General features: G+C 47.5%; 1 protein-coding gene across 10 annotated transcripts in view; it reads left to right on the forward strand.

The window, feature by feature from the left end:
• NAV1 (neuron navigator 1) overlaps nucleotides 1–23,556 on the forward strand; it is a 247,903-nt gene extending 224,347 nt beyond the window's left edge. For 7 of the 10 annotated variants that reach the window (XM_047839770.1, XM_047839775.1, XM_047839776.1 and 4 more), the window contains 17 exons: nucleotides 1,146–1,229; nucleotides 1,473–1,584; nucleotides 6,043–6,164; nucleotides 6,934–6,942; nucleotides 9,834–10,030; nucleotides 10,288–10,480; nucleotides 10,573–10,741; nucleotides 11,508–11,605; nucleotides 11,774–11,869; nucleotides 12,109–12,268; nucleotides 12,952–13,187; nucleotides 14,006–14,160; nucleotides 14,303–14,374; nucleotides 14,867–15,063; nucleotides 15,804–15,922; nucleotides 17,917–18,114; nucleotides 20,029–23,556. In XM_047839770.1, the coding sequence (XP_047695726.1) occupies nucleotides 1,146–1,229; nucleotides 1,473–1,584; nucleotides 6,043–6,164; nucleotides 6,934–6,942; nucleotides 9,834–10,030; nucleotides 10,288–10,480; nucleotides 10,573–10,741; nucleotides 11,508–11,605; nucleotides 11,774–11,869; nucleotides 12,109–12,268; nucleotides 12,952–13,187; nucleotides 14,006–14,160; nucleotides 14,303–14,374; nucleotides 14,867–15,063; nucleotides 15,804–15,922; nucleotides 17,917–18,114; nucleotides 20,029–20,124 (2,313 nt within the window). In that variant the 3' untranslated portion in view covers nucleotides 20,125–23,556. The remainder of the gene's footprint in view (nucleotides 1–1,145; nucleotides 1,230–1,472; nucleotides 1,585–6,042; nucleotides 6,165–6,933; nucleotides 6,943–9,833; nucleotides 10,031–10,287; nucleotides 10,481–10,572; nucleotides 10,742–11,507; nucleotides 11,606–11,773; nucleotides 11,870–12,108; nucleotides 12,269–12,951; nucleotides 13,188–14,005; nucleotides 14,161–14,302; nucleotides 14,375–14,866; nucleotides 15,064–15,803; nucleotides 15,923–17,916; nucleotides 18,115–20,028) is intronic. The other 3 variants (XM_047839771.1, XM_047839773.1, XM_047839777.1) reach the window with 1 other exon arrangement.
• The last annotated feature ends 1,971 nt before the right edge of the window (nucleotides 23,557–25,527 follow it).

A 25,527-nucleotide genomic window follows, 5' to 3' on the forward strand; every position in this document is an offset into this window, starting at 1 on the left:
TCCCACGAGTAGATGTCTGGGGACTCCAAGCAGTCTGTTCACAGGGATGTGGAGAAGTGAGCAAGAGGCAACCTGGGGCCACGAAAACAGGAGGCACCGCTGTTTGGTACAGGAGGTGAAAGTCAACGGCTCAGGGTCGTGACATAGGTCTGCCACGGAGCCCAGCCCTAGATAGATTCAGAGTACATGCGTGTGAAAGAGGCAGGTCACACAGGCCCAAAGGGATTGCCTCCAGCCACTGTCAAATGAAAGTAGCCTCCAGGCATGTTTCAAGGGCAATAGGTATGAACTAGAGTTGGCCCAACAGGGGGAGAGAATCATTGGCTCACAGGTAGTGACAGGTGTCACAGACATACATCCTAGAGCTTTGGATGAAGGACTTGCCCAAAATATGCCTGCCACTTCTGCCTAGGGTCACTGACTTGGTCAGATACCCTCCAGTGATGGCTGTTCCTCCATTCCTAGCTCCCTGCTTCATTTCCTGCACCTTTCTCAAAGGCTGGAGGGCCAGCTCCTGCTCCTAGTGGCCTTAGCTCCACCCTCCCCAGCCAGCCTCCTCCTCATGAAATCCACCTGACATCTAGTGGCCAAACTGTGGAATACCCCTGAAGTTTCCTGAGCTCCTCCTCTCCAGCCCTGCAAAGACAGCCCGAAGAAACCAGGAACTAGGAGACACAGGATGGAGTTAAGAACAGAGGGCACTTGAGAGCAGAGGTGGAAAGAAGCACCAGTTTATGCTGGGAGGTGACTTAGACCCATGGGGGCCAGTCCGCCAGACAACGGAAGAGTTAAACCAAGATAATAGGAATGTCCCAGAAGAGCGAGGGACAGTCCCACCTCTGGTGATGATAGGTACCAGGACCCAAGTCTCCTAGAGCCTCCAAAAACCTGCCCTACCCTAATGCTCTCTGTGCCACGTCATCATTCAAGAAGCTGGTCCCCACCAGGAAATCTCTTCAGGCCAGAAAGGTGTTTGAATTCTACCTTGTCTGCTCAGGGAAATCGATGTTTAAAAATCACCAAAAGGTTTGTCAGCAATGGTCAGTGCTGAGACACAGAATATCAGCTCCAACTACTTCCCGTAATAGGCTTTTCTTTTCCCAAGCCTCAGGCAACGTAGGAACCTCCTGACATGTTTATTTCAGGCTAATCTAGTGGCAGCTTTCGAGCAGAGCCTAGTGAATATGACATCCCGTCTCCGACACCTGGCAGAGACAGCAGAGGAGAAGGTAAGGGAGCTGGGAGTTCTCCTGGCATACAGGCTAAGGCTAACCTCACCCCCTCTCTCCTGAGCACCAGATTCTCCCTCCCTTCCCGTCACCCTGAGTTCTCACCGTGCCCCTCAGCACAACTGCCCCCGTCCCGTGCCTTCTCTATCAAGTCTGGTGGAATTCCAGTGCCTCGCCTGTTGCCTGGCGCACAGTAGGCGCTCCTAATCCCAACGAATGACACTATTGTCATATCTCTCCTAGGACACCGAGCTGCTGGATTTACGAGAAACCATCGACTTTCTGAAGAAAAAGAACTCTGAAGCACAGGCAGTCATTCAGGGAGCCCTCAATGCCTCAGAAACCACACCCAAAGGTAGGACATCCAGCCTCAGGTTGAAGGAGAACAGGAATGGGGTTGTTGGAAATTTTTACCTATGCCTATAATATGCCGGGTCCCATATCAAGTTTTTAGAAGGTGCGGGCCCTTTGATGCCTTTCAGTGTGATGCTCTGGACTGGTCAGAGCCAAGGGCATGATCCTACCATCCCTGGGGATGAGGGAGAGTTGAGCAGACCTGCAATCCCCATGGGTCTTCCCCCGAACCTTTAGGACAGAGCCCAAGAGCCATCAAAGACCATCATTAAAAGAGCACTTTATTCTTAAGAAACCAAAGGTAGGGGCGCCTGGGTGGCGCAGTCGGTTGAGCGTCCGACTTCAGCCAGGTCACGATCTCGCGGTCCGTGAGTTCGAGCCCCGCGTCAGGCTCTGGGCTGATGGCTCGGAGCCTGGAGCCTGTTTCCGATTCTGTGTCTCCCTCTCTCTCTGCCCCTCCCCCGTTCATGCTCTGTCTCTCTCTGTCCCAAAAATAAATAAACGTTGAAAAAAATTAAAAAAAAAAAAAAAAGAAACCAAAGGTAAATCCAGGGGCACCTGGGTGGCTCAGTCAGTTGAGCGTCTGACTTCGGCTCAGGTCATGATCTCACAGTTCGTGAGTTCAAGCTCCACATCGGGCTTGTTGCTGTCAGCACGGAGCCCACTCTGGATCCTCCCTCTCCCTGTCTCCCTCCCTCTCCCCTGCTTGCGCTCTCTCAAAAATAAACAAAACATTAAAAAAAAAAAAAAACAGAAAAGAAACTAAAAGTAATCTTACCATATGATCCAGCAGTCACACTCCTTGGTATTTACCCAGAGGAGCTGAAATTTTATGTCTTCACAAAAGCCTGAATGTTTATAGCAGCTTTATTCATAATTGCCAAGACTCGGAAGCAACTGAGATGTCCTTCAGTAGGTGAACGGATGAATGAACTGTGCTGTAACCAGTCAATGAAACATTACTCAGCATTAAAAAGAAATGAGCTATCAAGCTATGAAAAGATACGGAGCAGTGTCAAACGCACGTTACTAAGTGGAAAAAGCCGATGAGATAAGGCTGCGTGCTGTATGACTCCAACTCTGTGACATTCTGGAAAAGACAAGGCTATGGAGACTGTGAAACGATCAGTGATTGCTCAGGGGGCAGGCAGGGGTGAATAAGCGGAGCACAGAGGATTTTTAGGGCAGCGAAAGTACTCTGGATGATACTATAACGGTGACTACCTGTGAATGTATTTGTTCAAACCCGTAGAATGTATAACCTCAAGAGTGAACCCTCATGTCAGCTGTGGACTCTGCTGATAATGATGTGTCCCCGCAGACTCATCAGTTGTAACAAATGCATCCGTCTGGTGGGGGAGGCTGAGAGTGGGGGAGGCTACGCATGTGTGGGGGATGGGGTGATTGGAAAAGCCCTGCCCCTTCCTTTCAATTTTGCTGTGAACCTAAAACTGCTCTACAAAATGAAGCCCCCAAAATTAGCACTTTAATAAGGGAAGGGAAGCAACAATAATATAAAAGCAAGGAGGGGGACAAAACATAAGAGACTCTTAAATATAGAGAACAAACTGAGGGTTACTGGAGGGGTTTGGGTTGGGGGGTGTGGGCTGAATGGGCAAGGGGCATTAAGGAGGACACTTGTCGGGATGAGCACTGGGTGTTATATGTAGGGGATGAATCACTCGAATCTACTCCTGAAATCATTATTGTGCTATATGCTAACTAACTTGGATGTAAATTTTAAAAAATAAATTTTAAAAAGTTAGCACTTCACCTTTTTATATACACACACATATATATTCTTATTTGATCCTCCTTTCTGTTCTCCAAGGGTGATGCAGTCTACTCTTCAAATGAGACAGAGATCACATGGGTTACATGGGGCTCAAATGACAAGTTAGCCTTGGCATTTAACAACCAAACAGTCAAATTTGCTAGAGAAAGTCAAGATGAGTAGTGGTCTGATGCCCCCAAATCCTGCAATCTCTGACTCCAGAAGGGCTTCCAGGGTACTTGGATGGTCCTCTAACTTGCCTGCAGCCTGTTTTCCTTTTTATTCCACTATCAGTGGTCCCCAACTTCTTTTTTTAATGTTTATTTATTTTTATTTTGAGAGAGACAGAAAGAACGTGAGTGAGAGGGAGGGAGAGAGAGAATCCCAAGCAGGCTCCATGCTGTCAGCACAGAGCCCGATGTGGGGCTCGATCTCACAAATCTGAGATCATGACCTGAACTGAAATCAAGAGTAAGACACTCAACGGACTGAGACACCCAGGCGTCCCAGTGATCCCCAACTTCTATCAGTGTTCTCCAGCCCCTTATTCCACCACTGACCTGCCTCACTCTGAACATAGACTCTGCCTCCTCCTTACTCAAGAAAATAAAACACTTTCAAGTAAGAACTCCATGGACTCTTCCCCCACTCCATCAATTTATATTCAGCGAATCCTTACTTATTTTTCTCCCATTTCGTTAGAAGGGGCTGCCCTTTCTGGCCAAGAGGGATCCCTTATCTAATGCTTGGGGATGCTCCCCCTAGCATTGATATCCCCAGAACACATACACATGCTTTTGTACATCTTTGACCTCTTATTCTCCATTCACTCCTTCCTCTCTGCTTATAATGCGGCTAACGGCTCATTTATCTTTAAAGAAGAAAAAAGATGTATCTACCTACATCCCTTCTAATTATAATCTTCACTCCTTCCTTCACCAACTTACCCTCCACGCCCCTTTCTCACCTAACCCTACTCTAATTTGCTTCCATTACTATCATCCTACCAAAACTGCTTTCACTAAAATCACCAGGGACCCCCATTTTTCAAACTGGAATAATTTTTGGTACTTACTTTACTTGACTTCTGTAAAATAGACATAGTACCTAACCAGAAGTTTGTTGTATCGAATCAGAAGAGCTCACCATGGTGTGAGGCATATAGTAGGTGCTCAAAAAAAAAAAACAAAAAAAAAAAAAACCCTTTCTCACACACACACACAGGCAATACACCAAGGTTTCTAAGATCTAGCCCTGTTAGGCCTCCTTTTTTTCATTACCTTCAAAATATAAATATAATCAGATTTTTAAAACGTTTTTATTTTGACATAATCACACACTCACCTGTAATTACAAAGAAATGGACAGCCAGTCTCCTCCAATGTTAACATCTTGCCTACTGCAGAACGATGCCAGCAGATTTGTTTTTTCATAGCACTTACTATGATACCCTGTTGAAAGAGGAAGTGGAGGGTTAGATCGGAGATAGGGAGCTAGTTGAGTAGATGTTTGCAGCTGTCCTTCTAGAAACAAGAGCTGTTCAGTGAAGATGTGGGTAGTTTCTGGTTTATTTTCTCACTCTCTCCATGACCAGAAATGCATAATAATTTTTAAGAATCTGATTATATTTTGCCCTTGCTTCAAAATCTCTGCTGTTCTTGCTCATTACCTACGGCACAAAGGCAAATGCCCTTAAAAAGGCATTCAGGGCTCTCCCTGACCTGGCCTGAACCTGACCTCCACCCCCACCTCTTGCTGTGCTCCCTGTGCTGCTTCCCATTCCAGTCTGCCTGAGGTTCCACAAAGCAAAGCCAGAGCCCTGCACAGGGCCTCTGCATGTACTTTTTCTTTGGCCCTAAGTAGTTTTCCCAGTGTTCCTGTCTGAAAAACTTCTGTTCTTTCAAGACTCAAACATTTCCTCCTTGGTTAACTTTTTCCTTCCCTGTGGTGGAAATGTGGGTCATTTTTTATGCCATTCCAAACCTTCTCAGGGAGCTAAAAGGATTTTCTACCCATCAGATAAGAAAACAAAAGCTCATTTAGGTTAAATGCAGGACAGTGGCTAGTTATGCTTGGCCTTGGAGCACCAGGCAGGCAAGTATTACAGGGGGAAAATCATGAAAAATGGTACGTTGAGGGGTGCCTCGCTGGCTCAGTCTGTGGAGCATGCGGCTCTTGATCTTGGGGTGATGAGTTCGAGCCCCACATTGGGGGTAGGGTTTCCTTACAAAAAAAGCGGTAAGTTGATGTCTCCACCAAAGTATTGAGAGCAAGCTTTCATTAAGCCCTTCTCAGACCTAATCAGGCTGAGTTCATTAGTCTGTGTACTGCTTTTTACCCTACTACACTGGAAGCGTCTTGAGGAGAAGAAGCATTTCTTAACTTACATTCTTACTTTTTTTTTTTTACCTTTAGCATTTTTTTTTTTTTTTTTTTTTTTTTTTTTTTTTTTTTTTAGTATATGGGCTGCCGCAGTGAGCACACCTTTAGCATGTTTTTAATGTTGAAACATGATTGGCACTCCATAAATGCTCGTTGACAGAAATTATCCAGAAAACGAAAAATGTGGCTGTAGGAGTTGGTTGGTACCCTTCTCGTCTACGTTTGGCAGCTAGACGTGCCTTAAGTCTCACGTCTTCTTTAAATCTACCCTGTGTGTGCTTCCCATTTGTTCGTGGCCCCTAGAACTCCGGATCAAGAGGCAGAACTCCTCAGATAGCATCTCGAGCCTCAACAGCATCACCAGCCATTCCAGCATTGGCAGTGGCAAGGACGCTGATGCAAAAAAGAAGAAGAAAAAGAGCTGGGTAGGTATAGGTTGGGGGCGAGAACTGTGAGGAGCCATGGTGGGCCACCTCCACCTCAGCGTAGGGATTGGCTCCTTCCAGAACCAACCAAGATATGGTCCCTTGGGGTTAACACAAAGCCCCAGGTATCTGCTCAGAGCAAAGTCTGCTAAACTCTCCTTTGATCCCAGTCATACCCCACTTGTACCAAGGCCATCCCTCCAGCCCTTATGCACACCCGCTTGCCTTGGGTTCTCCATGCCTTCGATTAGACCCAATGTAATTTGGCAACGGAAAGAAATCTCTAGCAGGGAACGTCCTATCAATCCCCTCGCCCATTTCCTTCTCTACTACGGAGAGAAGATTTTCTGAACAAAGCCATTCATACCCGATGCTCCTGGAAGTCATTTCTTCACTTTTTTTTGGAGAAGTATTTATGGAACTTTCCATAATACTTCAAAAGGAACCTTTATGTTATTGTTGACTAGTCCAGACATAGTTCCCCCCACCGACTCCCCCAGCTGGCTCCTGATAGCCCTAAACTGGCTTCGGATGACCTTTCTGCAATTCTATAGGCAGATCTAAAACACTTTTAGCTCCTCTGCTGCCTATGGGAAGGAGAGGATCCCCTAATGGAGATGTCTTGCTCCTCTGTCCCCTGTTCAATAGCACTGGCCCCCAAAGCTTTGTGTAGCACAGATGGGTCCCAGCTGTGTGAAATGAGTGATTAAGTGTTGCTTCTTTTTTTTTCCCTTCAAAATGCTGACTTCAAATCCCTATTTTTTTCCAGGTCTATGAGGTAAGAGACCCAGTTCCTCTCTCCTTGTTTTCTCTTTCCTTTTGCCATACCTTCCCCATTTCCAGAGCAACTCCCTCCCTTAAAGAAAGAGCGGCCACTCATAAAACTAACCGTAACAACCACCCCAGAGTTCCTAACTCACTCCACTGCATGGTCCATCCACGGCTGCCCCACATGAGGACAGAGGAGTGGTCTGGTTGGGGGCCAAATGGGAGAGTTAACAAAATCCTGATCTATTCCCTCCTGTCTTCCCCTTTTTACAAAATCAGACTGTTATAAAAGCAGTCAATTTGAGTTCCCCTATCCAGAAAATGAGCTTTCTGATTTTTGTTGTTGTGTTGTTCCTTAAACCCTAGAAGCCCAAAATGGAAGAGAATCACTGGATGAACATTATCTTGACCACAATTTCCAGAGGCCAGTTCAGTTTGGGTCTCGCCTGGACATTTCGCTCTATAGGGAGATGAACCAGAGATAGGAGGGGTTATGATTCAATCCAGGGCACCCTCAAACCACCCGCAGACCTGAAGCCCTCTGAGCATCCATGGAGTTTCCAAAGACATTTCAGGGGTTACAGTATAGCTTCTCAGACAAGCAGAAGGTGAACCCAGAAAAACCCAGACATCTGAGGTCCACTAACCCTATCCTAACATTGTGCCAAGTGTTACGAAGGATGTGAAAAGTGGAGCCTGTAATTTGAACCATCAAGGAGCCTGCAGAATTGCTGAGGAGACAAAAACCAAAATTGTACATGTAATATTGATAACAGTCCAACGGTGCCGAAATGCTTAATTCAGCCAGGGGGTGCTAAAGGAGCTCATAGATGAAACTAATTACAGAAGGCAGGGGAAACCCCACAAAGGAGGTAGAAGTTAAACTGAGATGTGACTTTGACAGGAGAGTGTGCCGCGAGGCTTTCTACACAGACACTGTCTAATCACAAGGGGAACAGTGGGGCAGGGATTAAAATCAGTGTAGCTAGAGCACTGAGTACAGTGAGGCACAGATATGAAGGGCCTGAAATGCTAGGCTAATTATTTAAACTTGATTCTTTAGGTTAGCATTTCCCAGAATGTATTGTGCTCTAGTCCATGGAGATGCCCCTTAAAACAGTGATGCCATCATCGAATTTGAGAAGGCCTGCATTTCTATAGTGCACATCCACGTAGGAAGAACTGAGAAGTCCCTCAGTAAAGAGTCTGTTTTGGGGTGCCTGGGTGGCTCAGTTGGTTAAGCGTCCAACCCTTGATTGCAGGATCGTGAGTTCAAGCCCTGCGTTGGGCTCTGTGCTGGTCGAAGGCTACTTTAAAAAAAAAAAAAAAAAAAGTCTGTTTCGTTTTGCTTGATTGATCCATTGTTTCCCGAACTCAGGGAATCCTTCACCATCTGACACCAGTCAACATCTGCCAACAGTTGGGCTTTGGGGGTCCTGAGCGACACAGAGAACACTTCTCTCTCTCTCTCTCTCTCTCTCTCTCTCAGGATCTTAGTGATCTTACAGGGCATGTGCTCCAGGCAGATTGTGGTCACAGGATCTCTTTCTGCACACACACATACATACATACACGCACACACGCACACACTTACATACACACACTCTGTCTCTCTGTCTCTCTCTCACTCTCATTTATACATAGCTTCCCATAGCTACAGCAATGTAGAGAAGACTATTGGGTTGAAAATTAGGAAGGCTGAGTTCCAGTCCCAGGCTTTCCTTCAATCCTGCAATCTCAAACAAGTCACTTTTCAGCCTCGGTTCCTCATCTCTGTGGAGAATTGAGCATTATGGGAGAATCTTGACTCCTCAGTGATGATATATCCCCTGCGCGCATACTCTAGCTAACTGCACACATGCTCTCTCTCTCATATCCCCATCACAGCCAGATTGGTCCTTTATGCCCTACCTGGGAGACAACAGCACACACTGCCATCAGTTCCACGCATCACCTGACAGTCTTCCTGTGTTCCAGAAGAGACACTGTGAAAGAGTAGCCTCAAATTTTCCTTTCTTTTCTCTCACTGTCCCAAAGATCTGGTTTGCTTTTGTCCCCTACAGCCTTCGACCCCTCCTTTACTCTCTGTCTCTTGCTGCCATCCCATATCTGTGTCCCTGTGCGTGTGTGCATGCTATATGGATGCATGTGAATGGGTGGGACAGAGCCCTGGTTTGCATCTCTAGCTCACAGCCCTAACACCCAAGCTCATCAACACACCTAAGGTCAAAAACAAAAAACAAAAAAACCATGGTCCAATTGTAGTATCCCAAGTATTCTGAGGAAATTCTGGGAAATATTCCTTACTCTAGGACACTTGAGTGGAAATAGTAGAAAGCACTTGTGTCTGTTTCAATCATTCTGGGATGTGCTGAGCACAAGAGAACTAAAAGAAACTTGATGCCACTCCCTTCTGATGCTTTCCACAGAATCATATTGCCAGTTTCTGGTTAATAGGTAAATGGATTCTGATCTGATGAGCCCTGGTCAAGGTGGATCCTGAGACCCAAAGTGAGCAAGGCTCTAGACTAAGCAAGCAGTAATTGGTCTGCTGGAGAAGGTGGGATTGGGTCATTGAGAGATTGGCCACCATATGGCCTCCGGGGGCTTCTCTCTGCCCTTCTCAGGGGCACAGTTCCCCCGTGGGAGAGAGCAGACCCAAGAAGTTCCCATAGCCTACAACGGTGAACCAGAACAGTCCACTTTCTCTCAGCCCTAATTTCTAGGCAACTCTTCTGTCCATATTCCTTGAAGCCAATGAAGCCTTAAGAGGGAGGCTTAATTACAGCAAACAAATACCCTGTCTATACAGCTCTCTGTCTCAGAAATCCCAGACCAGTCCTCACCCAGTTTCCGGAGTGGAGCCCTGACGTCTCTCTGCCTGGATCTGCTTTTTTCTAGCTTCGAAGTTCCTTCAACAAAGCCTTCAGCATAAAAAAGGGACCCAAGTCAGCTTCCTCATACTCTGATATTGAGGAGATTGCCACACCCGACTCCTCTGCCCCCTCATCCCCCAAACTACAGCACGGCTCCACAGAGACTGCTTCGCCCTCCATCAAGTCCTCCAACTCCTCCTCTGTGGGCATTGATGTCACCGAGTAAGTGCTTTCTGCCCGCCACCCTGCCCAGTACTATGTAAGCTGCTGGCCAGAGCTGGCAGCTATGCCCATCGATTGCCCCTGCACCGTAGATGTCTCCTGGAGCATGTGAGGCCAGCGATGGACCTTCCCTCCCACTACTGCTACTGATTATCTCAGGGCAGGAGGAACCGAGACTACCAGCCAAGGGTCTCAGTGTCCCCTAGTCACTCTAGAGCTTCCCCACATGACCTGGCTTCACTCTCACTTTCTTACAGGGGCCCCGCCCACCCGGTTCCCCACACTAGGCTGTTCCATGGCAACGAGGAGGAGGAGCCGGAGAAGAAGGAAGTATCAGAACTGCGCTCCGAGCTGTGGGAGAAGGAGATGAAGCTCACAGACATCCGCTTGGAAGCCCTCAACTCTGCCCATCAACTGGACCAACTTCGGGAGACGATGCACAACATGCAGGTCGGTGTCTGGGCAGAGAGCTGAGGAAAGGGAAGACCGAGGCTCGAGATCTGTCCAACCCTGCAACCCCACCCTGTCTGTTCTCGCCACAGTTGGAGGTGGACCTGCTGAAAGCGGAGAATGACCGGCTGAAGGTAGCCCCCGGCCCCTCATCAGGCTCCACGCCAGGGCAGGTCCCTGGATCATCTGCCTTATCATCCCCTCGCCGCTCCCTGGGCCTTGCCCTCACACATTCCTTCAGCCCAAGTCTCACAGACACAGGTACCTGTTTGGGAGGAGAACTTTTAAGGGTGGAAAGAAGAAAAGGGGTTCGCTGTGACACCATTCCACTTGTACTGGTGGCATCTTTCTTAGGTCACGGAGGGAACGATGCCTAAACCAAGCAGATGCCAGTGTCGCGAGACACGAAGAGTTGTTAGGGTCCTTCAACCTTTTTTTAAAAAAATTTTTTTTAAGGTTTATTTATTTATTTATTTATTTTTCCAACATTTTTATTTTTTATTTTTGGGACAGAGAGAGACAGAGCATGAACGGGGGAGGGGCAGAGAGAGAGGGAGACACAGAATCGGAAACAGGCTCCAGGCTCTGAGCCATCAGCCCAGAGCCCGACGCGGGGCTCGAACTCACGGACCGCGAGATCGTGACCTGGCTGAAGTCGGACGCTTAACCGACTGCGCCACCCAGGCGCCCCAAGGTTTATTTATTTTTGAGAGAGAGAGAGAGACAGAGCACGACTGGGGTTGGGGGTGGGCAGAGAGAGAGGGAGACAGACCCGAAGCAGGCTCCAGGCTCTGAGCTGTCAGCACAGAGCCCCATGTGGGGTTCGAACCTACGAACCATGAAATCATGACCTGAGCCAAAGTCAGATGCTTAACCGACTGAGCCACCCAGGTGACCCTGGTCCTTGAACCTTCATTTGGGCTTCAGTTTTTGTAAGAAATACTTATTTGGAAAGGATGATGACTGGAAGGTTTAGGAAAGCCTATGGGTGTCCCCTAAAGCCAATAGTATTTTTCACCGTCTACAGACCTGTCACCCATGGATGGCATCAGTACTTGTGGTCCAAAGGAGGAAGTGACCCTTCGGGTGGTGGTGAGGATGCCCCCCCAGCACATCATCAAAGGGGTAAGGAACTTCAAGAAGGCCTGGTCGCACTATTGTTTTTATCCAAGAAAATTGGGTCTCTGAATACCCCCCAAACCAGAGTACCCCATTGCTAATGCCTTTCATGATCCCTCCCTTTCTTGGAGTGATCTGCACTGAGGCTCACATCCTTCTGCCTTGGCCGTATAGGACTTGAAGCAACAGGAATTCTTCCTGGGATGTAGCAAGGTCAGTGGAAAAGTTGACTGGAAGATGCTGGATGAAGCCGTTTTCCAAGTGTTCAAGGTAAAGGGATACATGTACTCACAAAGGTGGTTCATCTTCTCATGGGAAATTCAGCCATCCGGGCATTGGGATCTTGGGGAGCTGTGATGCTTCGTGGAGAAATGCTAACTAGGAAAAACATGTTCCTCCCTTACTCTGTCTACTTGTGTTCCCTCTAAAATTTGTGGCTTGTACATCTGTGTTTGTATCATCTTGGTGTTCCTCTCTATTCCTTTTTTTCTCCTTTTCTTGTCGGTTAGGACTATATTTCTAAGATGGACCCAGCCTCCACCCTTGGACTGAGCACCGAGTCCATCCATGGCTATAGCATCAGCCATGTGAAGCGAGTATTGGATGCAGAGCCCCCAGAGATGCCTCCCTGCCGCCGGGGCGTCAACAACATATCGGTCTCCCTCAAAGGTCAGTCTTTGTCTCTTCGGGTGCAGCGATACGGGGTGAAGGAGGGAGAGGAACATCAGACCATCCGTCACGCATTCGTTCAACAAGGATTTACTGAGAAGCTATACTGTGCTGGTCACTGTACTTAAGTGACGAGAGATATAAAAAGATCAGGAAGGGGCGCCTGGGTGGTTCAGTCAGTTAAGCATCCCGCTTCATCTCAGGTCATGATCTCACGACTCCTGGGTTCGAGCCCCACGTCGGGCTCTGTGCTGACAGGTCGGAGCCTGGAGCCTGCTTCGGATTCTGTGTCTCCCGCTCTCTCTGCCCCTCCCCCGCTCACCCTCTGTTGCTCTCTTTCTCTCTCAAAAATAAGTAAACATTAAAAAATAACAATAAAAAATAAAAAGATGAGTAAGATCCAATCCTAACTTTTATTCCCAGGGCCATTTTCATTCGCAGAGAAATTTCTAGGAAGCCTGGGTTTCTCACTCCACCCACACACCCATAGCTCAGAACATGTCCCGAAAACATAAGATCTGCATTTTCAAAACTAGGGGTTTGGGGATTCTCGTGGAACCACAGGGCAGGTGGTTCTGAGTTCTTTCAGTGGGCTCTGAAGAAAGAAATGCCATCAGGCGCCCTTGCCGTCCTCAGGGCCCTGGTCGTGGCTCATGCTCTCTGGGGCGGGGTGGGGGGTTCAGGGCTGAAGGAGAAGTGCGTCGACAGCCTGGTGTTTGAGACGCTGGTCCCCAAGCCGATGATGCAGCATTACATCAGCCTCCTGCTCAAGCACCGGCGCCTCGTCCTCTCGGGCCCCAGCGGCACAGGGAAGACCTACCTGACCAACCGGCTGGCTGAATACTTGGTGGAGCGTTCCGGCCGAGAAGTCACGGAGGGCATCGTCAGCACTTTCAACATGCACCAACAGTCTTGCAAGGTAGCTGCCTCCTGACCCACCCACCAGCCTTTGCCTGGGACTCTGCTTCCCCAAAGCCTTGCCCAGGCCTTTCCCCACCCCCTCTTTTCCCTTTCCTCCCCTTTGCCCGAATCTTCTCCCTTCAGAGTTCTTTTCTTTCCCATCCCACTGCATCCCCTTTCCTAGTCCCTCCTCTGCCCCCAGTTTCTTTCCACGCTTTTCCCTTCCCTTCTTTCTCCATTCTTCCCGTAGCCTCTGTTACACTCCTTTCCTTTTTGCTGATCCTGAACTAAACGACACCCTTATTTCCACCTCACTTTCTGCCAACCCTGAAAATCCGGTCTCTTCTTTTGTTTTCTTCCCTCTACCTTTCTGTTCAGTATTTCTTTTCCATTTTACCTTGGCTTTGAACTTTCTGGGGAGAAGCACTCAGAATTAAATGTTCTACATTATGCGGTTCCCTGCCAAATCCGGATGTCTCTTGAACACTCTGAAGTCGCTTCAAATTTTGGCTCTTCCCAGCACGGGGAGGCACGTCCATTGGAGTGGTTCATGGTGCCAACCCAGTGAAAAGCCATGTAGGATAGACAATATGATCCCCACCCTTCGGGGACTTAAGAGGCACTGCTTAAGATGGGTTGCCTTAGAGCCTTTGGGACCATGGTTTATCAGTCCATGGTAGCGTGCTTCTACAGTGGCATGTTAAAATGCATCAGACAGGAACCAAAGGCTCCAGGGAAATCCAGAACTAGCATAGCTTCTCCAGAAGCCTTCCTCCCAAGGTTGATCCAAGTGCTCTCGACTCCTGAGTGCTGACCCGCTTCCTTCTCTTATCTCAGGATCTGCAACTGTATCTCTCCAACCTGGCCAACCAGATAGACCGGGAGACAGGAATTGGGGATGTCCCCCTGGTGATCCTGTTGGATGACCTGAGTGAAGCAGGCTCCATCAGTGAGCTGGTCAATGGGGCTCTCACCTGCAAGTACCACAAATGGTAAGCGGGACTCAGGACCAAAGTCACCACAGTGGGAAGAGAGCCTGGTCGGTCCAACCTGTGAGCTTTCCATTGGGTCTGAATAGCAGAAAGCAAGTGTTAAAACGAGTCTAAGTAAACCTTTTTCCTCCTTCTCCCACAGTCCTTATATTATAGGTACCACCAATCAGCCGGTAAAAATGACACCCAATCATGGCTTGCACTTGAGCTTCAGGTAAGAACTGTGCCCTGGATGAACCTTCCAACCCTACCTAAGATTCTATAGACTAGTTAAATCCCAGGATCCAACTAGAGGGGCAGTAGCAGAAGGAAAGCGAATTAGGCGGGGCCTCTGGGCTGGGAAGAGAGATTAGGTATATTTGCCATGTCAGTGATGGGGTGGAGGAGACCCCTCGAGAAGAGGAACAAACTGCAAAACTAGGGGCTGAAGCTAGGACGCTGTAATTTGGGTTTTCTGCCCACACACCACCTCCCCATCTGGGTCATTGGGGTCAGAGGGTTATCTGAAGAGGGTCACTGATTTGAGGGTCAGCTCTGCCTGCCCAGTGCTACTGCCCTGAGTTCTGCCGAGCCCGCTATTACTTGCAAAGAAATCCAGCGGGCATCAGTGGGAGGCAGGCAGGAGGAGGGACGGACTGGCAGGGGATGAGCACCGACAGTGTCCGCATTGCCACCGCGACCCCATTCTCCCCATTCCTGGCTGCAGGATGCTGACCTTCTCCAACAACGTGGAGCCAGCCAATGGCTTCCTGGTTCGTTACCTGAGGAGGAAGCTGGTAGAGTCGGACAGTGACATCAATGCCAACAAGGAAGAGCTGCTTCGGGTGCTCGACTGGGTGCCCAAGCTGTGGTACCATCTCCACACCTTCCTTGAGAAGCACAGCACCTCAGACTTCCTTATCGGTACTGGGGTTCAGCTTCTGCCTTGGGGTCAGAAGGTGGCTTTCCTCTCCGACTTTGCCACCCGGTGGGGTGTTCCCCTTTCTTTCTGGAGTCCTCAGCATGTAAAGGAGTGGCAAGCCTCGGGGCTTCAGACCCAGGTCGACTTAATGACTTAAGAAGTGTTCCCCTTGCAGTTAGCCCCATGATGGGGGCAAATCACTTCAACCAGCAGAAAGCTAACCCCGCTCCCTCATTTTTCCCGCACTTAACAGGGAAAAGGAAGGAAAGTGTTTAGGAGGGAATGGAAGAGGTTCCCGTCACTCCCTCACCTTGCTTCTACCTTGTGAGGAACCATGTTTATGAGACTGCCAGCCAGGCAGCCGCTCCCACTAGTCTTGACAACAATCTCAGGACAGCCTGACTCTAGATTTCTTTTATTCCCCGGTGCCTGGATGGCTCAGTCAGTTGAGTGTCCGGCTTGGTTTCAGCTCAGGTCATGACCGCATGGTTCGTGGGATCAAGCCCCGCACCAGGCTCTGTGCTGACAGCAGGGGCCTGCTTGGGATTCTCTCTCACCCTCTCTCTGCCCCTCCCCCACTCACTCCTGCTCTCTCTTTAAATAAATAAACTTTTAAAAAAATACATTTCTTTCACTCCTTTAGTTATCAGATCCCTCTGCCTGGTATTAAGAAGTAAAAGAGAGAGATGACTGGGGAGAGCTGAGTTCTCAGCCATCTCAATGGCCTCATCCTTTTCCCTAGGCCCTTGCTTCTTTCTGTCCTGTCCCATTGGCATTGAAGACTTCCGGACCTGGTTCATTGACCTGTGGAACAATTCTATCATTCCCTACCTACAGGAAGGAGCGAAGGATGGGATCAAGGTGAGCCCTACTGTCTGACTTTACTCAATCCCCAAGGTCAGGCTGTCCCACCAAACAAAGCAGAATATCTCTTCAAGGTTAGACATGAGGCTACTATGATTAGTTAGGTTCTCTTCCTACTGTTAGGTAGAGTAAGGCCGTGTCTCCAGTCACCATTTAGCAAATGGCTATGGGAGCACTGTCTCTGTGGCCTGTCCAGTCCTGGGCCTTCTGGCTCCATGCCCAACTCAGACCTCTCTCTTAAGGATCAGAGCAGGGGCACCTGGGTGGCTCAGTCTTTTGAGCATCCGACTTCGGCTCACGTCATGATCTTACAGTTTGTGAGATCCCCACATTGGGCTCAGGGCTGTCCGTGTAGATCCTGCTTCAGATCCTCTGTCGCCCCCCTCTCTGGCCCATCCCCCACTCATACTCTCTCAAAAATGAATAAATATTTTTAAAAAAGAGGATCAAATAGAGAAATCACCAAGCTAAGAATTAAGTAAAACCCTACTATTAACTACTAATAAAAATGTTACTTTGGCCCAGTTCCATAACCTTTTTAAACATCCTTCTATGGAAGAAAGGAGATAATAAATTCTGCTCTGCCTAAATCACTGGGTTGTTTTGAAGATGTGAAATATGTGAAAAGATTTTTAGAAGTTAGAATAAGAAGGATGCAAATAAGAATGCAAAAGGAAGAGGTCATTTTATTAAAACATCCCCAGTTTTTTTTTCCCGTGAAGTAGGACATAATGATCACTATAGTCTATTCCAGCCCTAGTGAACTATAATGCAATGTCTGGACCCCTATTGGCCATATATTTTCCATAAAAGTAATTTGTTATTGGTGTACCTGAGTGGCTCAGTTGGTTAAGCATCTGATTTCCACTCACGTCATGATCTTATGGCCTGGGTTCAAGCCCCACATCAGGCTCTCTGCTGTCAGAGTATACAGCCTGCTTTGGATCCTAAAAAAAAAATACGAAAAAGAATAAAAAATAAAACATAAATAGTCATTTGTTATTGTAATAGATATCCCCTAAGGACATGGTAAATTTCTAGAGACACTATCTATGAAACTGATGCCAGAAAACATTATTTCACTTAATTTTGTATTAAGCAGGTTCCAGGCTCTGAGCTGTCAGCACAGAGCCCAACACGGAGCCTGAACTCATGAACCTCGAGATCATGACCCAAGCCAAAGTCAGATCCTTAACCCAACTGAGCCACCCAGGTGCTCCAAAGTCAGAATTTTTTTTGTGAGATATGATTACTAAGGGTACCTGGGTGGCTCAGTCAGCTGAGCATCTGACTTCGGCTCAGGTCATGATTTCACAATTTGAGTCCAGCGTTGGGCTCTGTGCTGCCAGCTCAGAGCCTGGAGCCTGCCTCAGATTCTGTGTCTCCCTCTCTCTCTCTCCCCCTCCCCCAATCACACTCCATCTCTCTCGCTCTCAAAAATAAATAAACATTAAAAAAAATTTAGGGCCGCCTGGGTGGCTCAGTCGGTTAAATTTTAGCTCAGGTCCTGATCTTCTGGTTCGTGAGTTCAAGCCCCACATTGGGCTCTGTGCTGACAGCTCAGAGCCTGGAGCCTGCTAAGGATTCTGTGTCTCCCTCTCTGCCCCTCCCCACTCATGTGCTCGCTTTCTCTCTCTCTCTCAAAAATAAACAAACATTAAAAAAATTTTTTGACTTAAAAATTTTTAAACATTTTAGAAGAAGATATGATTACTAAAGTGGGAGAATTTCTTACTCAAAAAGTAAAATTATGGGACCATAAGATGGGTACATGTTAAGTATTTGACACAGTCTACCAAATTATCCTCCAAAGTAGTTTTACCAGCTGACACCAACTTACTTCTTTTGTTGGGAAACTCAGAAAATTCCATGGGGGATCAGAGCCTCAAGGCTTTCCATTTAGGAAGTCCGTATGACCATCAGGAGACTGCATGAGCAAGCTTCTACCTGTGGATTCCTCTGCCAGTACTCACATTTCCCCTTCTATCCAGGTCCATGGACAGAAAGCTGCTTGGGAGGACCCAGTGGAGTGGGTCCGGGACACTCTTCCCTGGCCATCAGCCCAACAAGACCAGTCGAAGCTGTACCACTTGCCTCCACCTACCGTGGGCCCTCATAGCATTGCCTCACCTCCCGAGGATAGGACAGTCAAAGATAGCACCCCAAGTTCTCTGGACTCAGACCCTCTGGTGAGTAGAAGCCATTCTAAGGTAAAAGTAAGAGTATTATGGAATTGAACTCTTTGTGCATACCCTGATGGACACTGAAGGGTATCAGCAAGCCCAGGACTAGGAGGAGGTCAGTGAGGAGCTCAACTCTCAGAATCCTGGGTTATAAAGATCATATGCCTGCAACCTAGCTTAAGCTAAATAATAATGCATGCTGGCAAGATATACTCTAGTAAAGAGCCAAGTCTCAGGCAGATCCCAGGTAGGATGCATGGTCACTACCTCTCCCTCTATGCTCTGGTGCTATCCTGAGGACTGCCTCAGCTCAGTGGATTTCATGAGCCCCTGTAAGAAGCAGTCTGAGACAAGTGACCAACTAGGAGCAAATATTTGCAAGGCTTGTAACCAAAAGAGGATTGGTATCTAGAATATATAAAACTTCCCGGGGCACCTGGGTGGCTCAGTCAGTTAAGTGTCCGACTTCAGCTCAGGTCATGGGTCCAGTCGTGGGTTCGAGCCCCGCGTCAGGCTCTGTGCTGACAGCTGGGAGCCTGGAGCCTGCTTCGGATTCTGTGTCTCCCTCTCTCTCTCTGCCCCTCCCCGGCTTGCACTCTGTCTCTCTCTCTCTCTCTCTCTCTCTCTCTCTCAAAAATAAACATTAAAAAAAATAGAATATATAAAACTTGCCACAAAATTTCCAAATAGAAGAATGGACAAAAGATATGAATAGGCATTTGACTGGAGGAAGTGCAAACGGCCAATAAAAATATAAAAAGATCCGTAACCTCTCTAGTAATTGCGGGAATGCACATCCAAATAAGGAGATAACCATTTCACACTGCAAAAATAGTGTGTTTGGAAGCACAGGCTTCCTACTCTGCTGGTGGGAGTGTTCATTAGCAAAGTCATTTTCAAAGATAACTTGGCAGCTTATATTAAAATTTCAATGTGCACAACTTCTGTGACCTTGCCGTTTTACCTTGCAAGAAATTCTTCCACGTAACACACTTTCATTTCAATTTTGACTTTGTTAAAAATGTAGTTATCTGTGTAAAAAAAAAAAAGCCATTAAGTTGGAAGACTGTTAGTGATCATGTAAATAAAAGGGTAGAGAGAAGATTCGATAAAGAACCAACCAGGCGTACTTAGCTAAAATGGAGGGTCATAGTCTTGAAGAACCAGGGGAGAGTGAGAGGTAGAGAGGGAAGAAGGAAGGAGGTGAATTACACTGAAGAGTTTAGACTTGACACAGAGCACTAGGGTACGTGAGCCAGGGGAATCTGGTTCATGATAACACTGGTTATCATCTATTGGAAGAAGTTGACAGACACAGATGTTCTTAGGGCCACTTTGCACATCCCTCCCAATATTAGTCAGTGTGTACGTGCCTTCTGTCTTTTTCTAGAGTGTGAGCGCCCTAGAAGCAGATGGGGTCTCCGCTGTTTGGGCATCAGCTCACGGCAGGGCACCTTATGTCTCAGCCACACTCCTGAACATCACACACACATGCTTACAGACAGGGTTTAAGTAATCATTGCTGCCTTTTCTTTCTTTCTTTCTTTCTTTCTTTCTTTCTTTCTTTCTTTCATTTATTTTGAGAGAGAGAGAGTAGGTGCAGGGCAGGGGCAGAGAGAGAGGGAGACAGAGAAACCCAAGCAGGCTCCATGCCTTCAGTGCAGAGCCCGATGCAGGGCTCAATCTCACGAACCTGAGATCATGACCTGAGCCGAAACCAAGAGTCGGACGCTCAACTGACTAAGCCACCCAGGTGCCCCTTCACTGCTGCTTTTTCATAAGCCACTTGTAAACTCTCTGGGCTCTAAATCACTTACGAAACAAGAATCAGACCCAGGATCTAGATTGTATTAGGTTTCCCTTCTGGGGGCGGGACCCTGAGTCCTAACTCTCATTAATCCATCGTTTTGCCCTTTTTAGATGGCCATGCTGCTGAAGCTTCAAGAAGCTGCCAATTACATTGAGTCTCCAGATCGAGAAACCATCCTGGACCCCAACCTCCAGGCCACACTTTGAGGGCCCAACAGTCCCTGTCACCCCGGACAGCAGAATGCCGGCAGGAGCGACGTTCTCTCCTCCTCTCCCCTCTCTTCTTCCAGAGCACTGGCTCTCCGGCCCAAGAGGAGAACAGGAGGGGGAGGAGGAGGTGAAGGAAGAGGGCAGGTTCTTGGTGCTGCACCTTCGAGAACTTCCTAGGAAGGACTGGTGGGGTGGAGTTTGGAAACTTGTGTCCCCTAGATCCATTTACTGGCCTCCTCTCATGACTTTGGGGAAAAGATGATTCTGGGTCTTTTTCCTTGATTTCTTGTCTCAATTAGAAACTCCTAGGCTTTCTGGGGAGGGGCTCAGAAGACATCAGCAAAACCTGCAGCAGTTCCTAAATGATTCTCATGAACAGCTCTGAGAGAGACAGCCCTGTGTGGGGAAACCTGAGGGAGGTGGAAGCTCCCCAGAATTTCTCACAGACCCTTCCGAGTTCTGTCACCACTGCCAATCACTCTTCTTCCCCCAGAGATCTGGCTGGAGCCAAGAAAAAGAAGCATGTGGTTTAAAAAATGTTTAAATCAATCTGTAAAAGGTATTTAAAAAAAAAAAAGGAAAGATGAAGCTGGAGAGAGAGGAAACAGTTGCCAAGGTAGAGAGAGCGCTGCCCATCCCTGGATGACATAAGGGATGATGACAAGATGGCTGCCTATCTCAGAAGTCACCACACCACAAAAATAACATTCCAGCCTTCCGAGAAAGACTGCTAGCCCTGTCTTACACCCTTTAATTTAACATGCATGACCGTCAATAAACCCTACTTTTTTTATTTTTTATTTTCGCTTTTTGTTTCGTTTCTTTTTTTTCCCCTCCCATGTGCCTGTTGATTTTCCTTTTCTTTCTTTTCTTTCTTTTTTCTTTCTTTCTCTCTTTCTTTCTTTTTTCTTTTCTTTCTTCCTTCCTTTCTTTCTTTTGTCCCCCCCCATCTCCTCTCGTGCCCACAAAATGCTTGGATTGCTTTTCCTGGGCCTAGTTTGGCTTTGCCAAGTGGGTTTTCTCTGGAGAATCTGATGCCATCTAACTGGCCCTAGCTAGATACCTGCCACCCCACTATCTCTGGCGTTCTTGGGACTTACATGAGACATGAAGCATTGGCTCAGACAGAAGTAGTAGAAGAACCTTGACTTCCCTTTTGAGAAAGCACACGTTTTGCTTGGATGCTCAGCTGTCAGTCTCTGACTTAAAAGGGTACCGCCCCGTGTTGATAGATGATCTACTCTGAGCTTCACACTGGACTGGGAGGAAAACCAGGAAACTAGAACTATTCCTTTGTCTTGTGGCCTGTTTGGCCCCTCACTGCCCTATTCTGATGGCACTCACTCTGCTCGACTGAATCCAAAATCCCTAGCTGGCCTTTACTATTTGTTTTTGACAAGTAAATACTCACCTATAAGAGACTGGACATCCGTGTGAAATACTCCCAATCAGAATATAAGGCTCAAGGAATTTGATTTGGTGGCAAAGATCTGCCTTCCAAAGGGATCCACCTGTAGCAGAAGTTGCCCCAAAGGTCTGGCAGTCTGTATGCCTTCACTCAACAAACACGGAGTACTCACTGTCTGTCGGTCACTAGGTTTAAAAAAAAAAAAAAATGACGAGACTTGAGCCCTTATATTCACAACCTAGTAGGAAATCTTAACCTCCATTAAATGCACATCTTCTTATCTAGACCCTCAGGATCATCTAAGAAATGTAGCCAAAACCCAAGTTGCCAGCTAGAAAGAAGCCTTTGATTAGATGTCCAATACACGGGGGGTAGAAGGTCTGGGGATCAGTCAAGATGGACCCTGAAGGACTACGGAATCTTGCTTTATCTCAAGTGGGCAAGTTCTCTTCCCGCCATTTCTGGAAGACCCCGTGGGACCAGATACAGGTTGAACCGCCTGGTGAAGATGAAGTCTCAGGGTTCTGCAGATCAAAGATATGTGATCAGCCTGGGTCCAAGCACTTGTTGTTCAGATTCCTAAGTAGCACAAGACCTTATCAGAACTTCTAGGCGTACGAACCTGGACCATTCTGTCCTCCCCAACCAAGGAATACATGCATCGGACTCTTGACATCAGGATATTTCCATTTAGGTCCAAAAGATGGTTCGGGTTGCTCCCCACGAAAGCTTCTGCATTCACCTGGTAGCTCCCAGGGATGACAGGGTCCTCTATGATGGAGACTATTACTGCTTTTGCTGCTAAGTCCGTGAGCTGTGAAGATCCCCAACCAACTCAGCTGTAAAATATGCAATTCTGTGGTGGGAAGAGGATGTTTGTTCAAGGATGGTGCTGAAATCACTGCCTTAAGGTCTCTGCTGTGCAGAATGAGGACACCCCAGAGCTGGGTGTTCTAACTTGGAAGGAAGGGAAGACCGGATGGGCCTTCTTTGGACCGAGGCCTCTTCTGAACCCTGTCCTTAGCTCCAGTCCCATGGCAAGGCTCAGACTTGTAATGCCACCTTGATAAGGTGGTTGAGCCTTTAATTCTCTACTTTCTGGTGCTGCCCAGCCAGTGCCTTCTAGCATGGATGTTACTGGCTACTTGAGAAAAAGGAAAGGGGAGAGCCCCTTCCTCCATTCCAACTGCCTCAGACCTCCAAAGGGATTCTTGTCTCCCTGGTAACCATGGATACCACCGGGAATTTTCCTTGGATCCTCAACAGGTTGATTCTGGAGGCCTCTCCTGGTATGAATTTTAATCTCTATTCTTGGGACCCACCACCCTCTACTCTGAGTTGACTGCTGCATTTAGCCCAGGTCTCTAGTTGCTTTCCTCCAAAAAGCGTGTTCCCGTCTAATGAGGTAGCACTGCAGCCTCAGCTTTCCCTCTGGAGCCTGGGACCCTGTTTACAGTTGCGCACTTGGGCCCCTCATTGTGGGGATCTATCATCTCACCAAGGAATCATGGTTATGTGGCAACTGCAGAAGGTTGAGCCTCCTCATGGTGCTATAACCCCTTGGGGTGCTCATCCAGACTTCTCTGAAGCAGAAAAGCTGAGCTCCCCCTTACTGCCCTGGAATTGATGGCAAGAGCAAATCCACAGCATCCTCTCCTACCTACGCACGTGCTTCTTAGTTGAGGCTACTGGGATCCCTCCAAAAATGAAAACTGGGTCCCCCAGCTAAATTCTCAGCCCCCGGGCACCTTCAGAAGAACCCAGCCTGTCTAGGACTGGGATGTGTGCTCTCCCCTTCCTCTCCAGACCCTCATCTCCATTTCTCACCAAAGTGGGCTAGCAGAGGACATGGGTCAATACCCAAAATCAACTTCTGAGGAGAGCCACAACTGCAGGAGAGGTTCCTCAGCAGAGTCCCTCTCATTTCTGGATGAAGACAACCAACACATTTTGTCCAGTGTATGTGTTTCTCAATCCCTGCCTAGGCATTAAAAATAAAATACTAGGTAATTGGAGGCTAATATGGGACCTGATGTCTGTGTGTGTGTGTGTGTGTGTCTCTCTCTCTCTCTCTCTCTTTCTCTCTCTTTCACAAGAGCAGTTTGCTGTTGCTGGTTCCTATCTTCTGAGGCTTCAGAATATTTTTTTAAAAATCTATGCTTTGTGGCAGCTCTACGGTGCTTATCTCTGTCTTTGTGTGAATCCTTATACCAATGTCTTTTTCGTGTAGTCTAACCATTGGGAAGCTAGAGGCTAGCAAGGAAGAAAGATTTGCTGTCCACGGACAAACCCTACAGTGAAGTCCTTATTGATTGCCATGCTACATTTGGTTTTAAATTACCAGCCTTCTAACTAATCTACTCATAGCCCGTAAGGGTTTCAGACAAAATAGTGACTTTTTTTTTTTTCTTTCATTTCACTTCTGGCTTTTTGGTTTTCCTGGTTTGCAAGATTCCCGATGGACCTTATCTCCCCATGTCTTCACTTCTGGCTCCCTGAGACCAGGGTCACACTATACAGAGGGACGCCCCCTTTTAGTCTCGGATGTAACTAGTTTCTGTAGTATTACAAAAGAGTAGGAAGAGAACAGCCTGCTCTTCCTCACAAACGCCTCACGTCATCGCCTGACAACGCACATACAGAAATTCTGCTTATAGATAAAATTTGCCATACTGAGTGAGATTTGGTCCTACAAGCCAGCATCAAGAGACCTCCAGGAGGCTCTCTGGTCTCTTTATTGCAGGGTGTTTGGGAAAGGAAGCTGTTCTTGTCCTAATCACACATTTATCATGGGGTTCAAGTGCTAAAGTAATCCAGATCACCAAATGTAACTCCTCACCATAACCTTTTTTTCTTATTCCTGGGCCTTAGCTGAGCTGAAGCTAATAAGTAGACTATCATAAGTCAACCCCACAAATGGGGTGAAATGTGTTTTTCCAGAGGGTTTACTGATGGATATACTGATTTAATCCTGGTACACTCTTTCGATGACTAGTAACTACTAGCGAGTTCTGGCTACTAGTGATTCATGACTCCACTAAAGAGGCCATAAGTAATAAAATGGTCTTAGGGACACTGTTCCCCAAAGGCCAACGCCTGAAGATACTGCCCTTTATACTTGAATCAGCTTTATATATTCATGAGTCCTCAGCCAACCTGATCAGGGACATATGGGGCCACCAACTTAGCTCTCTCCGCTGCTGATGATCCACGTGTGCGTGTGTGCTCAGCCTAGCCCTGGAAGCAAGCACTGCCAGCCATGGACCCTGGCAAACAGAATAAACTGGAAGATGAGGACACCAATGGAAGCTGCACAGAGACCATTACAGCTGAAAATTAAACATGTATACTGGATCCTCCCAGTTTGATGTTTTGGCTATTTTTATTCTTCTTTTTTTAATGTTTATTTATTTTTGAGAGAGAGTGAGAGCATGAGCGGGGGGGGGGGGGGGGGGGGCGGGGAGCAGAGAGAGGGAAACAGAGGATCCAAAGCGGGCTCTGTGCTGACAGCAGCAAGCCCGTGGTGGGGCTCGAACTCAAGAACCATGAGATTGTGACCCAAGCCAAAGTCTGGCGCTTAACCGACTGAGCCACCCAGGTGCCCCTTGGCTATTTTTCTGAATGATTATGCCATGGAGAATTTTCTGTGACAAGAGTGGCCAGGGAAGTAAGTGAACTCTTGCTTCCTTGATTCAACTTTTTAGTGGTTTTCAACCTGTGTTTCCAGACCAGCAGCAGCAAGCACTGGGAACTTGTTAAAAATGAGATTCACAGGCCCCATCTCAGACCTACGGCATCAGAAACGAGGGAGAGGGCCCAGCAATTTGTTTTAACAAACCCTGTTGGTAATTCTGATGCATGCTACAGTTTGAAATTCACTTTTTAAAAGGGAAAGCCAAGTGGCAGAATCCCCACGCTGAGGGGCTTTAGGACTGAAAATTAGAAGGTCGCAGGTTATAATTCAGACTCTAATATTAATTTCAAACTCACCT

The sequence above is a fragment of the Prionailurus viverrinus genome, chromosome F1 (genome assembly GCF_022837055.1).
Source record: "Prionailurus viverrinus isolate Anna chromosome F1, UM_Priviv_1.0, whole genome shotgun sequence".
In the NCBI taxonomy this organism is placed as follows: Eukaryota; Metazoa; Chordata; class Mammalia; order Carnivora; family Felidae; genus Prionailurus; species Prionailurus viverrinus.